This window comes from Sorex fumeus, unplaced genomic scaffold, assembly GCF_029834395.1.
Source record: "Sorex fumeus unplaced genomic scaffold, SorFum_2.1 ptg000024l, whole genome shotgun sequence".
Classification (NCBI taxonomy): Eukaryota; Metazoa; Chordata; class Mammalia; order Eulipotyphla; family Soricidae; genus Sorex; species Sorex fumeus.
The window spans coordinates 50207818-50224725 of record NW_026606081.1 but is presented as its reverse complement, the minus strand read 5'-3'; the positions used below and the strand labels follow the sequence as shown (position 1 = coordinate 50224725).

Genomic DNA, 16908 nt, shown 5'->3' with positions numbered 1-16908 from the left:
AAAGAATCTGGCAGCCGCGGGTCCTTCACCATTCTGTAGAGGGTGGAGAAGAGGTGTCACTGGTCCCCCGTTCCAGTCTGGGGATTGGGAGTGGCTTCTTGGTTCATCAGGAGGAATGACTGGTCCCCTGCTCCATAGAAGGGGGACCGGATCACTTCCTCCATAGGCATCCTCGTCCCTCTCTCCCATCAGCCCCATGTGGGTCTGTTCACCTTCCGGTGAAGAACTTGCCACGCCCCCCACTCCCTGCTGCTGCCCCCTCTCTCTCCCTTTCTTTCTGTCCCTTTCAAGCCTTGTTCCCAGTGTCCAGTCACATTCCTGGCCCCTTCGGGAAGACAAAGGGGCTGGCCTTTTCTCCTTCTCCCTGACCACCCAATACACAAAGAGTTTCTTGGAGAATCTGAGGCAGAAAGTCCAAAGGGTGGAGGGCACAATTCCCAAGGAATCACATCAGGGTTGAGCCTAGTGGCCTGGAAATCCCTTTGAATCCCTGATATTGGGGTGATGTTCCCTGCAGAATGGCGGGCTGGGACCTGAGAGATAGCGAAGCGGGGGACAGTGGGGGGGCACTTGCCGTGCAGGAGGCGGATCCAATCTATGAAACCACACCCGAGCCCCGCCAGGAGTGATCTCTAAGCACAGAACCAGGAATAATCTCTGAGGGGCTCCAGATGTGCCCCCAGCCAATCTTTTCTTAATTAAAAAAATATGGAGGGGCTGGAACATTAGCACAAGCAGGTAGGGCGTTTGCCTGCCACGCAGCCGACCCCGGTTCGATTCCCAGCATCCCATATAATCCCCTAAGCACCGCCAGGAGTAATTCCTGAGTGCATGAGCCAGGAGTAACTGCTGTGCAATGCTGGGTGTGACCCCAAAAGCAAATTAATTAATTAATTAATAAAATAGAGAGATTGAACCCAAAGATCCAAAGGCCCCATTAACCTCAAAAGTCTCCTGAAGCCTGTTGGTCATTATTCTGTCTGCCATTGTCCACACAGGTGGGTCAGAGCCCGGAAGTGGAGAGAGACTGGTAGAGAGCTGGGGTACATGGGTCACACATAGGGAGGAGAACAGGCAGGGGTGGTCAGTGTCGGCCAGGCCACTGCAGGGCCAGCCCGGAGAGGACTCGGTTAGGAAGCAACTTCCTGGGCCTGCATCTGGCTTCTGGAGGACCCCTTCCATGGGCCTCTCCAGGCAAGGGAGAGGTTCATGTTTCCTTCTTCCCCTAGTACAGACCGCCTCTGCCATGGGATCTGAGGTTCCCTGACCCCAGAGTGCAGACCCTCCACTGGCCCTGAGACTGTTGATGATCACAATCGCCTTTGCAGAGCAACTGCAAGAGTGGAAGGGAGGAGGGCAGGAAGGAAGGGAAGCACCATCTGCCGAGCGTCGCTTCAGCCCCCACAGAAACTGGAGAGACAGGCCCAAGCTGCTCTGCACGGGGGAGGTGGGGAGGAAAGGCTGAGCTGGGGAGGGCGGCGTGGGAGCGGGGGCGAGGCGGGCCCAGCTGGTCCCCGCTCGCGCCTGCTCTACCAGACAGTCTCCCCTCCTCTTGCCATCCTCACTGGCTCCAGCACACATCAGAGGGTGCCCCGAAACCGCCCACTTAGCAGGTCACTCCTGATGGTGGTCACCTCCGAGATGGCGGGATGGTGAGTGACATGGGGTCTCAAACCTTCTCTGAGAAAAAAAACAGACATCAGTCCAGGGGTGCCAAAGCACAAGCGCCAACCTTACAGACACAAACACGCGTTGCCTCACGCATGCACCTGCACTCTGAAATAGGACAAACGCCACCTCAATATTATAAAAGTCTATTAGTGGGAGGTGGGGGGGTGTGGCCCTGGGAGTTGGGACTGGGGTTGGCTGTGCGGGGTTAGCACCTTCATTCCCATTCTCTCTCGCCAGCCCTATTCTTTCACATGATCCATGCCACAGAGAGCAGCTGATAAAAGAGATGTGTTCAAGTAAAAAAATAAGGCGACTGGGTACAGATGTAAGGGCTTGACTTGGAGCTAGAGCCAACATCCTTTGACATACAGCAGAACTTGCTGCTGTGGCTTTCTTGTGCTTTATGGTTTTCTAAATTGAGCTGTAAACTGTTTGGTAACAGTATATAGTCTTGATATACAAGATAATGATTCAACATTAGCATAACTTAATGTGTGCAGTAAGTCTCATTACCTTAGGTTACCATATTTACTTCACAAAGTATTCCTTGTGGCCAGGAGGATTGGTACACAGTTGGAAACTGCCTCAAGTGCTTGGGAAGAGGGCAATTGGGATAGAGAAGGGACCACTCTGACGATGATAATTGGAAGAGATCACTCTGGGTGGGAGATGTGTACTGAAAGTGGTTAAAAGACCAAACATACATGATGGCCTCTCAGTATCTGTATTGCAAACCATAATGCCCCCCCCCAAAAAAAATAGAGAGAAGTGTCTCCATAGATTCAGGTAGGGAGGGAGGGATGGTGGCAAGAACGATACTGGGGATATTGATTGTGGAAAAGGTACACTGGTGGAGGAATAGATGTTGAAACATCGTTTGACTGAAACCCAATAATGAAAAAATTGTAACTATGTATCTAATTCAATATTAATAAAAGTATTCCTTTTGATAAAAAGATATAATAATAAGGCGACTGAAGGGGTGTCTCAATGGGCTGGAGCACAGGTTTCACATGCAGGAGGCCTGGGAGTGGTCCCTAGCACCACAAGTTCTCCTGAGCACCAAGCTGAGAGTAGCACCTGCACACTGCTGGGAGTGACCCCCAAACGAGAGCCAAATAAGTGATATAGTGAAATGAGATTGGACTTGTTTTTAAATGTATAGGGGTCGCCCTGGAAGTGTCAGCCAGGCACTAGGCTGCTGAGGACCCCAGCCCCATCCTCTGCAGTGATCAGGAGAACACAGTGCTTCGAACATGCTAGACTTCTGCTCTCTGCCTGGTGCTAGTCTGTGTCCTTTCATACTCTGTGAGCACGCAAAAGAGCACCGCTGCCCGAGTGAGCCTTTAATGAGGTCTTCCTGGCAGCGGGAGCACTGAACCATGAAATACGAAATCTTTCCCCTCTCTCTCATCTACTGCAGGTGTTTGAAGAAAGAAGAGCACTGCTGGGCAAATGGGTAAGCTTGAAAGTACTCTTCCCTCCACACTCGGCCCTGTTTTCGGGGGGAGGAGGTGCGAAGAGTCCTTGGGGTCTGCGAGGAACTGCGCCTTCCCTCGGAAGGGCTCGGCCAGGAATGCAGAAACCTGGCAGATGGTTCTGTCCGAGGCACTTTCATCCCCAGGACTGATTCCACAGTCACTGGACGACGTAGAGAACAATGCACCCCCCGCCCTGGTCGCAAGCCCCACCAGGAGTGATTCCTGAATGCAGAGGGAGAGGTGTGTGGCCCCCAAAGCCAATTAAATAAACAGTAAAGTATATCATGCTCTCCTATGCCACTCTGTGTCGGAAAGGAAGTCAGTGGCAATGGGCCTTCCAGCAGACCAGAACAATCGCGGCCTCTAAGTTCAAGCTGCACCTCTGGCTCACCCATGGGGTTCCTGGCTGCTTCCACTTGGGCCTTTTCATTTGACAGGCGAGGCCGAAAATTCAGGGATTAGCGAATTCCTGTACAGTTAACTCTCGCAGGGATTATTTGCTTTGGGGATTATTCCTGGCACCTCGTAGATTCCAGGGGGATTTTCCCCTCTGTGCAGAGTTCTGAGTCATGCAGCCACCTCCTTGGATAGGAGTTCCAGGGATGCAAATTCCTGAGTGTTCACCTCAGCAAACACAATTAGAAAAGAAAACCCCCGGGGGCAAAGAACATGTCTCCCAGCCAAACACCAGTTACCTGGGCCAGTGTCTCCAGGGAACTGAATGAGAAGGAGCCAGTGTCATTATCTTTTGAATCTCTCCAGGAGAATGTGTTCATGTTTTATAGATTTATTCATCGTTTTATAACCCTAATGTTCTTTTATATGCATCTTAAATCACTCAGTCTTCAACCCAACCATTCTCTTTCTGTGGCTTCAGTGAAAACAGATGAGTTAACGTCGGTCTTTGTAAATGTACTTCTGACCCTTCGTGAACAAAGGAGGTCATTTTATTCCTTTAATTTGTTCATGAATTATGTTCTTTTACGTTCACTTAGCCCGCATGTTTATTCTTTTCAATGTCAATATTTATAATATTTTATAACATTAGCTCCCGTGCTGACCATGAGCTATGGTCCCTGCATAGAAATTTTATACACTTATTTATTTACTCCTCATTACTTTGTAGATATAATTATTCTTAAATGTGTAGATGAGGACTGAGTCTGAGAGAGACGGTGAGTGCTGGCACTGGATTCAGTCATTTATTAAGACAAGTGATAGTTGGGGCTGGAGTAATAGTACAATGGTAGGGAGTTTGCCTTACATGTGACCGACCTGGGTTCGATTTCCAACATCCCATATGGTCCCCTGAGCACCGATAGGAGTAATTCCTGAGTGCAAAGCCAGGAGTAACCCTTGAGCATCACCAGGTGTGACCAAAAAAGAAAAAAAAATGACAAGTGATAGAAGCAATAGAAGAATGGACGTGAGAACCCCATGGCTGGAGCGATAGCACAGCGGGTAGGGCATTCGCCTTACAAGCGGCCAACATGGCCGACCCGAGTTCGATTCCTCCGCCCCTCTCGGAGAGCCCGGCAAGCTACCGAGAGTATTCGATATGCCAGACACAGTAACAACAAAGTCTCCAATGGAGACGTTACTGGGCCCGCTCGAGCAAATCGACGATCAACGGGAGGGCCTTTACCTTTACCTAATGCCATATTACTCTGCTAATTTATTGCTGGTTACTTACCTGCTTCCCTACTGTTGGGCATTTTATTTCTGATTTCTTTCATTAATAACATCTGATGGAATTTTTTTGGTAACCTAATCGTCCTTGGCTCCCACATTTGCTTCATTTCCACAGAACCATTTAGCGGTGCCCTAAAGTAAATGGGGTGTGGGGGGGGGTCCTCTGAGACACACCAGCAGTGCAGGGACTATTCCTGGCATTGTGCCAGGGATATGAGGTGCTGGAGGTTGAAGGGAGGTTGGAAGTGAAATGCATTAACCCCTGAACTATCTCTCTGGCCTTCAAAAGTAATTTTTAAAATGAATTCTAATTTTCAATTTATTTTTCAAAGAAGAATCACAGGAAATTCAGCCCAAAACTTATGCTAGTATAGGGCCAGAGAGGTAGGACAGCAAGTAAGGCACTTGCCTTGCATGCAGCCAACCCAGATCTGATCCCCAGCAATGTCTGTGGTCCCTCAATCCCCACCAGGAATGATCCTGGAGCGCAGAGCCAGGAAGCAGCCCTAAGCACCGCCAAGTGTGATCTGAAAATAGAAAGCAAGCAAATGAAAAGTTACGGTGGAACTTCTCAGATGTGGAACTTTTCTCTCTCTATAGCTGCTAGAGAGGTAATTGCAGCGTGAGCCCCCCAAATTACCACCAAACTCAAACCATGGGGCTCCTCCGTGTCCACAGCTCTGTGTGCCACCTGGTCTAGAGGTCGGTGGTCCTGGCCATTCCTGTCTGGCTTCTCACTCTGCACCATCGTCATCCATCCATCACCCCTGTCAGAGCAAAAGCACCTTTTGCAGGAGGCCGACATATAGGTTGTATAGCCATGAGATGAGGAAAAATCAGGGTTTATTGCAAACAAACACAGTTTATTCGCTTAGTGGTTAGGGAATTAGTGTTTTTGTTCTTTATTATTTTCTTTTAGTTTGGGATCATGCCCAGCAGTGTTCAATGACTGCTCTTGGCTCTGTGCTTGTGGAGGTCCATCGTAATGGTGCTTGGGGACTAGGCGGTGCTGGGGTCAAATCTGAGCCCCTGCAAGCAAAGCCTGCCCTTAGCACATTGAGATAGCTCTCCAGTCCAATGTGTTTGTTTGATTTTATTTGCTTAGTTTTGGTTTTGGTTTTTGAGACACAGCCAGCAGTGCTCAGGGTTTACTCCTGGCTCTGTGCTCAGGTATTACTCCTGCCTCTATGCTCAGGGCTTACTCCTGGCCCTGTGCTCAGGGCTTATTCCTGGCTCTGTGCTCAGGGATTACTCCTGGCTCTGTGCTCAGGGATTACTTCTGGCTCTGTGCTCAGCAAACTTTTCTGACAATACTCAGGGAACCACATGCAGTGTTGGGGATTAAACCGTTGAGAGAGTACAGGACAAGCATGTACATGACAAGCATGTAACCATGTACTCTCTGTCTAGCCCTAATTGTTTTTATTTTTTTGTTTTTGTTTTTATTTTTATTTTTTGTTGCATCACCATGAGATACACAGTTACAGAGCTGTTCATGGTCGGGTTTCAGTCATACAGTGTTCCAACGCCCATCCCTCCACCAGTGCACATTTCCCACCACCAATGCCCCCAGGTTTTCTCCTGCCTCCCCTCCCCCACTTCAGCTCTAATTTTTAAAAGAAAAATTTGGAAGGTCACTCCCAGTGATGCTAAGGGGGAACCAGTGGAGTGTCAGGTGCCTGTGTGGGCCTCACCCGCTGAGACCCTGGCCTGGCCCCTTCTTTTCAGGATTCCTCCTCCTTACTCTCCCCACCCCCACGGTTTAGTCTCCAAAGTGCAATTGCGGGTCACTGAATAGTGTTTAGAAGTATGAAAGCTTATAGTCAAGAATTAGAATTACCAATTAGAAAAATGCATGACCTCACTACACTAAAGCTGACTTGTCCAATAAGGCTTACAAAAATACTTTTTTTTTTGGCTATATACGTGTTTCTAGTCAGTTTGTTGCACATGTTTTTTCTTATTTTGTGAGGCAAGGTAGGTTTAATTGAAATTTATTTAGAAAGATGCGGGGGAAAGAGAGAGGGATTAGCACATTTGAGAGAGAACACGTTTCTCCAGAGTGGAAATAGGCGAGCAGAGAAACATGGAAAAAAATAAGCAAGATCCATGTTCAAGGGGGAACAGGGCTTGGAAGAGCAAGCCAGGCTGTGGTGTTATCTGGCCACTAATGCTCCTTACAGCATCCTGGCTACCTGCACTAATACAGGAAACCCATGTGACATGCAATCACTTACAATGTCCGAGTGCAGTCAGTTCTCAGCATGAATAGTTTCTTGGAAACAGTGATACTAAGGCATAAGGAAGCCAGCTGTTTGAAGAGCACCGTTTTGGCCTATCCTGACCAGGATGTATTGTGAGTGCCCCATACAGCCCAAATGTCCCCTCCTCTCTAAGGGGTGATGAACAAAAGGGGAGACTGAGACCACCCAAGGTATCCTCACAGTTCAGGGCCCCGTGAAGTCCCTTCCCTGTTCGAGACACATGTGCAACAAACTGACTAAAATTCGATATGCCAGACACAGTAACAACAAAAATACGTATATAGCCAAAAAAAAAAAGTATTTTTGTAAGCCTTATTGGACAAGTCAGCTTTAGTGTAGTGACGTCATGCATTTTTCTAATTGGTAATGGGGCATGGGGGGTACCGAGCATTCTCTTCGAGCTATACAGTCAGGCCATAGCCAGAGCGTTAGCTGGGCAGTCTGGGTGGCGGATGGCGGCTAATTCCTTCCCACCCCACTTCCTTGTCATCGTCTCCACTCCCTGTCGCTTCTGCTGCTTCCTCTCAGCCCCATTCATGCTCATACCCCATGAAACTTTGGCCCGTTCGTGGGGATTTTCCTGGTCTCCGAAGGTTTGCTGGTGAGCTCAGAGAGGGGCGTCCAGGGGGCCAGGGCCCTTGCCTTTTCATTATTATTATTATTATTATTATTATGAGCTTGTTTTAGAGGTTCTAGCAGGGGAGCGCAGCTACTCATATACCCTCGACCGAAAACCGGTCTGTCTCTATTTGGGGAAGGCTGTCCTCTTTGACTGAACACGCAGCTTCCGGCTGGAGTGATGGCCGACCCGAGTTCGATTCCTCTGCCCCTCTCGGAGAGCCCTGCAAGCTACCAAGAGTATCTCGCCCACACGGCAAAGCCTGGCAAGCTACCCGTGATGTATTCGATATGCCAAAAACAGCCACAACAAGGCTCACAATTTTTTGTGAGACATTACTGGTTCCCACTCCAGCAAATCGATGAACAATGGGAGGACAGTGCAGTGCTTAATATTTGTTTGTTTGGGCGGCTACACCTGGCAGTCATCAGGGATTACTCCTGGCTCTGCACTCAGGGATCACTCCTGGCTGTTCTTGAGGGACCATATGGGATATGCCAGGGATTGAACCCAGGTCGGCTACATGCCAGGCAAATGCCCTCCCCACTGTCCTATAGCTCTGGCCCCCAAGGCCTTGTCTTGAAGCTACATTTCTTTTTTTTTTTTTTCCCTTTATTGTATTTTATTTTTTTTAAAGTTGTAGATTTACAATTTTTTGTGCTTTGGTTTCAATTATACAATGATCAGACACCCATCCCTCCACCAGTGCCCATTTTCCACCACCATGGATAATATCCCTCCCACCCCCATCCCCCCATCCCCCCTGTCTCTGTGGCAGGGCAATCCCCTGTGTTCTCTCTCTCCTTTTGGGTGTTGTGGTCTGCAAAAGAGGCATTGAGTGGCAAACATGTTCAGTCCATAGTCTACTTTCGACATGCATCTCCCCTCCTGGGAGGATCCTCCAAACATCCTTAATTTGGTGCTCCCTTCTCTATCTGAACTGCCCTTTCCTCTAGGATACCCGGCTGGCCTCTAAGTTATGGAGTAATCCTCCTGGCGCTGATCTCAGCTATTCTTGGGTATTAATCTCTTACTTTGTTACTTTATATCCCCCAGATGAATGCAATCTTTCTATGTCTATCCCTCTCTTTCTGACTCATTTCGCTTAGCATGATACTTTCCATATTGTACCACTTGTATGTAAAGTTCATGACTTCATCTTTTCTAAGAGCTACATAGTACTCCATTGTGTAGATGTACCAAAGTTTCTTTAACCAGTCATCTGTTCTTGGGCACTCAGGTTTCTTCCAGTTTCTGGCTATTGTAAAGAGTGCTGCAATGAACAAACAAGTGCAGATGTCACTTCGACTATACATTTTTGCCTCTCTGGGATATATTCCCAGGAGTGGTATTGCTGGGTCAAATGGGAGCTCAATTTCTAATTTTTTGAGAATCGTCCATACTGTTTTCCAGAAGGGCTGAACCAGTGGACATTCCCACCAACAGTGAAGGAGTGTCCCTTTCTCGCCACATCCACGCCAGCATCGGTTGCTTTTGTTCTTTTGAATGTGGGCTAGTCTCTGAGGTGTGAGATGGTATCTCATTGTGGTTTTGATCTGCATCTCCCTGATGATTAATGATGTAGAGCATTTTCTCATGTGCTTTTTTGCCATTCGGATTTCTTCTTTGAGAAAGTTTCTGTTCATTTCATTGCCCCATTTTTGGATGGGGTTGGATGTTTTCTTCTTGTGGAGTTTAACCAGTATTTTGTATATCCTGGATATCAACCCCTTGTCAGATGTGTATTCGGCGAATATCCTTTCCCATTCTGTAGACTGTCTTTGTATTTTGGTCACTGTTTCTTTGGAGGTGCAGAAGCTTCTTAGTTTAAGATAGTCCCATTTATCTATCTCTGTTTTCACTTGCTCGGCCAGTGAAGCTACATTTCTTCTGCCTGTACTTCCCTCCGTTCCAGAAGGGCCAGCATCATTGCCTGTTTGCTAAGGCCCAGGGCCCAGGGCACTCGCCTAGGGCATGTAGTAGGGAAGGACGGGCAGAGGCCCAGCTCGGCCTTTCAGAATGAAGGGACCCACCCCATGTCATCCCTGCGGTAGCCCCTGTGCAAGTTCTCACCTGCAGCTGATTGCCTCTGTCTTTCCAGTTTGACAAGTGGACGGACGCTCAGCGGAGGAGAGTCCTGGCTGGCCTGCTGGACCGCTGCTCGCTGTCCCAGCAGAAGTTCTGCTGCCGGAGACTGCAGGCGCGCATCCCGGCCGAGGCACTGGACTTCACCACCCGGCTGCCCCGCGTGCTGTCCCTGCGCATCTTCTCCTTCCTGGACCCCCGGACCCTCTGCCGCTGTGCACAGGTGGGAAACCGGAAACGGCTGGTCTTGGCGGGAGGAAGGTCCCCCGAAGGAGAAATGGGGGTGCCCGAATCAGCCCCCGTCCCCTTTGTATCTAACTCAGGGCTGTAGATACCCTCAGTGCAAGCCTGTTGAGGGGGATGGGCTCACAGGATGGAAGTGGCTGCGGCAACGCCTGCAGTCTCGGATTGTGCAACAAGAAGAGGGATCCCACACTGTAGACTGCGGGCGTGCCAAGCCAGAAAAGCTACGAGCATAAGTACAGATTTTCTAGAAAGAGGCCTAAAAGGCCGGAGAGAGGGCCTAATGGGCAGAGCACAGACTCTGAATGCAAGAGGCCCAGGTTTGATCTCTGGCATCGCAGGGTCCCCCAAACACTGTTGGGAGCAACCCCCCCCCAGGCACCATGCACTCAGAACTACCAAAACATTGCTCATTCTCTCCAGTGTGAGAGGGCCGTCTAGAGCCTAGCGCAGTGGACACGCGGGCAGTTGCCCTGCGTCCATTCAGATGCCATTGCCTTCGTAGGTGAGCTGGCACTGGAAGAATTTAACGGAGCTGGACCAACTGTGGATGCTCAAGTGCTTGCGGTTCAACTGGTGCATCGATTTCTGCCCAACGCCCTTCGAGCAGGGTGTGTGGAAGAAGCTCTATATTCAGAGGGTGGAAGAGCTGCACGTGACCAAGCCGAAGGTAAATCAGGGGCTGGGCATGGCTGGCTCACATCTGGGCTTGAGCTACACAGCTCAGACCAAACAGTCCGGTGATGCTGAGGGAGAAAGACACTGGGTCGTCAACATCCTCCTTCTAAGATCTGAGAGCCCTTCCCAAGGGAACTTCCTCTGAGAGCCTCCCTCTGACACGCTTCCCGCCAGGAGTGAGAAGGCCCTCTCCCCCGCCTCACTTCCTGACTTTCTGCATCTCTGACGCTGATACCCAGACTCAGGGGCTCGTGTGCCTTGTGTGTTATCGCTGGTCATCGAATCTGACCCAATTAAATTCAGTTTTCTGGGACTGAGGTGATAGCACAGCAGGTAGGGCATTTGCCTTGCATGTGGCCGATCTGGGTTCGATTCCCAGCATCCCATATGGTCCCCCGATCACCGCCAGTAGTAATTTCTGAGTGCATGAGCCAGGAGTAACCCCTGTGCATCGCCGGGTGTGACCCAAAAAGGAAAAAAAAATGTAGTTTTCTATATTCTTCCAATTGAGCTGAAGTTTTTTTTTATGTAAGTTATAAAGAAAAGTTTTTCAATAATTTGGTTATTAGGGAAGGGCATACCAGCACATTAGAATTCTTTTTTGTTTGTATGTTTCTTGGCCTCATCTGGTACTGCTCAGAGCTTCCTCCTGGGTCTACTCTCAAGGATCATCCCTAATAGGGCTTGGGGGACCAGATGGGGTTCCAGAAATAGAACCCAGGGCTTAGGCATGCAAGGCAAGCTCCCTACCCGCTGTGCCTAAAGTTCTTTTTTGGTGGTGGGGGCACATCCGGTGATGCTCAGGGCTGGCTCTGCACCCAGTAATCACTTGTGGCAGGGTTTGGGGGACCCTCTGGGGTACTGGGGATGGAACCCAGGTGGGCTACATCCAAGGCAAACTTTCTATCCACTGTACTATTACTCCAGCCCCTAAAGTTCCTTTCCAAGCAAGAAACTTGAGCAAAGTAAAGCATGTACATATAATTATTAAAAAGTAAATAATGCAAGAATATTTTTTGTAGTTGTTTTTTTTTGTATTATAACCAGTCACGTAGTGGCCCATTCTTACAGTCACAGTTAATTAGATAACTTATTGGAAATTTTTATGAGCTGTTTCTTTCCAGCACAGTCCATATACTTGCAGAGTTGTGTGTGATCTTGTAGAATAGATGAGTTCCTGAGAAATTATGTGTAAATGAAATTTTAAAATGATTTTTAAAACCACAGGGGCATCATATTCTATAAAAGGCAGCAGTAAACGTTTTTACAATTGAAGAATCCTTTTGAAATATGAATAGTCAACTCCATGTCTGCTCATTTAGGTTTAGTTTTATTACCTTAAAGCAGAATCCATCTACATTTAATATTGCCATAAACTCTGCATAATTAATGTTATGCTACAATGATAAAACCGGTCTTTCTGATTTCAGAAGTAGGTTTGCTTCATGAGGATTTCTTTTAAAAAGAAAATGTTAACCTATAGTCGTTTTTATAAGGTTATTTTGATTTTCTATTTTTATTAAAATTTTTTATACAACATATGACATTTGATGGGGGACATACCTGGGGTTGCTCAGGAATCATTCCTGGTGGGGCTTGGGGAATTACATGGGGGTTCTGGGGATCGAAGCCAGATCTGTTGGGGCAAGCCAAGTCCCCCTGTATGATATCTTCAGTTCCTAGGGAAAGTCATTTTAAAGATTCTCAGTTATGACTTCCTGAATTGACTTCTTCCTGAACTGCAGACAAGAGAGACACTGAATGCTGAGCTTAGGCTGTTTGGGAGCACAGACACGAAGAGTGATGAAGTCACGGGATGAGAGAAGTCCTGACTATTAGACAGGAAACTGACTGCAGTGCCTTGTTTTTATAACTGACTTCTTCCTAGGGTGGAGTGGTAGGACAAGGTTTGCCGTACTTACCCTGAATTTGCTAACCCTGGTTTGATCCCTGGCATCAAACTCCAGCATCAAGCACCCCCAGGAGCAACCACTGAGCACAAAGCCAGGAATAACCCCTGAGTATCACTGGGTGTGAAGCCTGAAAAATCCTCTTCCTCCACAAAATATTTTCACGTGACTGCATTTTAAAATAATGAACAACAGGAGCCAGAGAGAGAGTGCAGCCGATAAGGCATTTGCCTTACACACAGCTGACCCAGGTTCAATCCCCAGCATCCCATATGGTCCCTGAGTCCCACTGAGAGTAATTCCTGAGTGCAGAGCCAGAAGTAACCCCTGAGCGCTTCTGGGTGTGGCCTCCAAACAAACAAACAAAACCCAAACACATAAAGTAATGACCAACAGCTGGAAAGGTAGCTGAGTGGGCTGGAACGCACTCTTTGAAGCAGCAAGCCTGTAATCTTCCCCAGGACCACGTAATCCCATGAGCATCTTTGGGAGTGATCCCCAAGCATCAGACTTCAGGGAGCCCCTGACAACCAGCAGTGTGACCCAAAAAAAACAAAATTCGTTTGATTGCCTCGTTTTGATTCCAAAAAACCTGCCACTCCTTTGCTTAGTATTTAATTTCTGTCAGGAGAATTTTGTTATAGTCAAGTTTATTTTCTGTGAAAGAAATAGCTGACTGGAGCAATAGCACAGCAGGTAGGGCGTTGGGTTCAATCCCCAGAATCCCATATGGTCCCCCGAGCATCACCAGGAGTAATTCCTGAGTGCATGCTAAGGAGTAACCCCTGAGCGTTGCCGAGTATGACACAAAAGACTAAAGAGAGAGAGAGAGAGAGAGAGAGAGAGAGAGAGAGAGAGAGAGGGAGGGAGAGAAAAGAAAATAACTGCTGTAAGTCAAAATGGTCAGGTTAATAGAGTCATGGAAAGCCAGTGAGGTCACTCACTGGCTATGCGGGTCACTGTGAGCACCGCACCGCCGAGGTTGGTGTGATTCCCTCAGAGATGCCTCAATCATGGGCCACGGGCAGAGGCAGATGAACGGAGCCCGCCCGCTCACTGCCCCCACCCCCCTCCCTGTCTCTCATGTGTACCTAGCTCCTAACTTCTTAAAGGCGGTTGTGAAGTTGGAGAGATATACAAGGGTCAAGGTGCTTGCCTTGCACATGACGCCAGAATCATCTCAGAGCACAGAACCAGGAATAAGCCCCAAACCCTGCCAGGAGTGATCTCAGAGCAAAGAGGCCGAGATACACCATGAGCACTGCTGGGTGTGCTCAAAAATAATAATAATAAAAAAATGTGGGTTGCGATTTCATATGGGGTCACATAAATGAATGTAGGAGTCGTTTTATTTATTTTAAAATAGTTTTGGAATTGGGGGCCGCCCCTGGTCATGCTCAGGGAAGCGTATGCGGTGCCAGGGACCACACCGGTCAGCTGCGTGCAAGGCGAGAGCCTCACCTCCTCAACGGTCTCTGCCGCCTGCAGAACTTTCAGAGATCTATTATGATCCTCTGACTGGTGATGGTAAATACTAGATTCTCCACCTTAAAATGGAGGCCAGAGTAGAATAATCCTAAAGACTGTCTTGAAGGCTACATTTCCTACTCTTAAAAAAAAAAAAAAGAAAAGAAATGAGGGGCTGGAGCGATGGCTCAGCGGGTAGGGCATTTGCCTTGCACGCGGCCAACCCGGGTTCAATTCCCAGCATCCCATATGGTCCCCTGAGCACGGCCAGGGGTAATTCCGGAGTGCAGAGCCAGGAGTAATGCCTGTGCATTGCCAGGTGTGACCCCCCCCCCAAAAAAAGCAAAATTAATTAATTAATTAATTAAATAAAATGATTATGAAAGTTACTGAAGAGTTTTGGTGAAATGGTATCACCCTGCCGCACCCCTCTCTTGACATCAACGATCACTTCTTCGTAGAATGGTGAGATCCTGGTAGTGAATCCGCAATACAGCTCACGGAGGATCCTGATGTATTGGGCTTGAATGCCCTGATTGGCTAGGGCTTCAATGACCGCTTCCGTCTCAACAGAATCAAAGGCCTTCTTTAAATCAATGAACGTTAAGCAGAGCGGCATCTTGAACTCCCGAGAAACCTCAATGAGCTTGGTTATCGTGTGGATATGGTCGATGGTGCTGAATCCTTTGTGGAACCCTGCTTGCTCACATGGTTGTCCTTCATCTAGTGTTCTGCCAATCCTATTCAGGATGACTCGAGTGAACAACTTGTAGATGACAGACAATAGGCAGATCGGGCGATAGTTGCCAATGTCATGGATGTCTCCCTTCTTGAACAGTAGTACGGTCCTGCTGGTTTTCCATTGAGATGGAACCTTGCATTCAGACAGGTAGCGAGTGAAGAGCCGAGCCAGTGTATTGATGAGTACTGACGGCAGGTTCTTCAGGTGTTCAGGTCTGACCTTGTCTGGGCCGGGTGCTGTTTGCTTCTTTACTGACGAAATGGCGTGTCGGATTTCGGAAGGGAGAACGTTGGGAACGACATACCCATCCTGTGGAATTTGGTATGTTGGCAAGTGGACATGGCTATCGAAGAGATTTGAGTAGAAGTCATGGATAATCTTCTCCATTGCCGTTCTGGAGGATGTGATGGATCCATCAGGACGTCGGAGGGCAGTCATCTTGGTCTTATAGTTGGCGAAGGACAGGCGGGCGTTACGAATACTTTTCCCGGCTTCTGCCGCATCTACCAGTACTTCTGCTCTTCTCTCTTTGAGGTCTTCCTTGATCGCATCTCTGCACTGCTTTGCGAGCTCGGACGTTAGCTTGCGGTTGCCTGAGGCATGCGCCAAACCACGCTGGCGAATTAGTTCAAGAGTTTTCGAAGATAGGCGACTTTTGTGGCTATCTCTCTCTTGGCGTTCCTCGCACATTCATGGAAGTGCTGAACCAGTCGATCGTATTCCTCGTCAATGTTGTCAACAATGGCATCTTCCCATGTTGCCGCAATAGTACCAAAGAGTTCCCAGTTGGTGGTCGTTCTGGGAGTTCTCTTTTTGAACTTTGCAGCCCTTTCTCCCCGCTCTGTGAAGTAGAATTTTGCACGAAGGAGACGGTGGTCCGATCCCGTTCGAAATTTTGGGACAACAGCGACATCAGTCAGGCAAAACCGTCGATTGAATATGATGTGGTCTATTTCGTTGTGGAATCGTCCACCGGGAGACTCCCATGTCCATCGTTTAGATTCTGCCTTCTGGAACTGTGAGTTACCATGAATGGTCTTGGTCGACATGATGAACTCAGACAGTCTCTCACCCTGTTCGTTCCATTCTAGGCCATGGGTCCCGATGTGAAGTTCTTCAGCTGATCTTCTCGGTCCTATCTTGGCATTAAAATCACCCACAATGATCTTGTAGAAGGTGTGGTCTTCTTTATAGAACTTCTCTAGCTCCATGTAGAACTTCTCGATTTCTCTTTCATCATAATGAGATGTTGGTGCGTAGACAACGAAGTTCACCAAAACTCTTCAGTGCCACCCTCGAGAACATCATGCGACGACTGGAATGGGAAGGAATGGGAGTGAAGATAGATGGTCGGCAACTACACCACCTCCGCTTTGCTGATGACATTGTTTTAATAACACCAAACATCAGCCAAGCGGCACAAATGCTGGCCGACTTTGACCGTGAGTGTGGAAAGGTAGGACTACAGCTGAATCTTACGAAGACAATGTTTATGAGAAACAGCCTTGTTCCTGACGCCCCATTCGCTCTCAATGGAACGACCATCTCCGAATGCAACAGCTATGTGTACCTAGGTCGAGAGGTCAACATGACAAATGACCTGGCACCCGAACTGCGCAGGAGGAAGAGAGCGGCTTGGAACGCCTTCAAGAACGTCGAAGAAATAGCTAAGAGGACGAAGAACCTCCGGCTCCGGGCACATCTCTTTGATTCCACTGTTCTTCCTGCATTAACATATGCCTCAGAGACCTGGGCCCTACGCAAACAAGATGAGAACGCCATTCAGGTCTCCCAAAGAAGAATAGAAAGAGCTATGCTTGGAATATCACGTTTCACTCAAATGAGAGAACGAATCCGGAGTTCTGACATCCGTCGACGATCAAGGATCAGGGACGCTGTCTCATTTGCCAAGGTGTCAAAAATCAGATGGGCTGGTCACGTAATGAGATTTAAAGACGACCGTTGGACTAGAGCTGTTACTGATTGGATTCCATGGGATGTCAAGAGACCGCGTGGCCGCCCACCTACCAGATGGTCAGACTTCTTTGTCAAGATC

The 16908-nt window shown here is 48.3% G+C and overlaps 1 protein-coding gene across 2 annotated transcripts in view; it reads left to right on the top strand.

Moving 5' to 3' along the window:
• FBXO16 (F-box protein 16) overlaps nucleotides 1-16908 on the top strand; it is a 38299-nt gene that overhangs the window by 6172 nt on the left and 15219 nt on the right. For both annotated transcript variants that reach the window (XM_056113935.1, XM_056113934.1), the window contains exons 3-5: nucleotides 3095-3130; nucleotides 9829-10035; nucleotides 10561-10725. In XM_056113935.1, the coding sequence (XP_055969910.1) occupies nucleotides 3095-3130; nucleotides 9829-10035; nucleotides 10561-10725 (408 nt within the window). The remainder of the gene's footprint in view (nucleotides 1-3094; nucleotides 3131-9828; nucleotides 10036-10560; nucleotides 10726-16908) is intronic.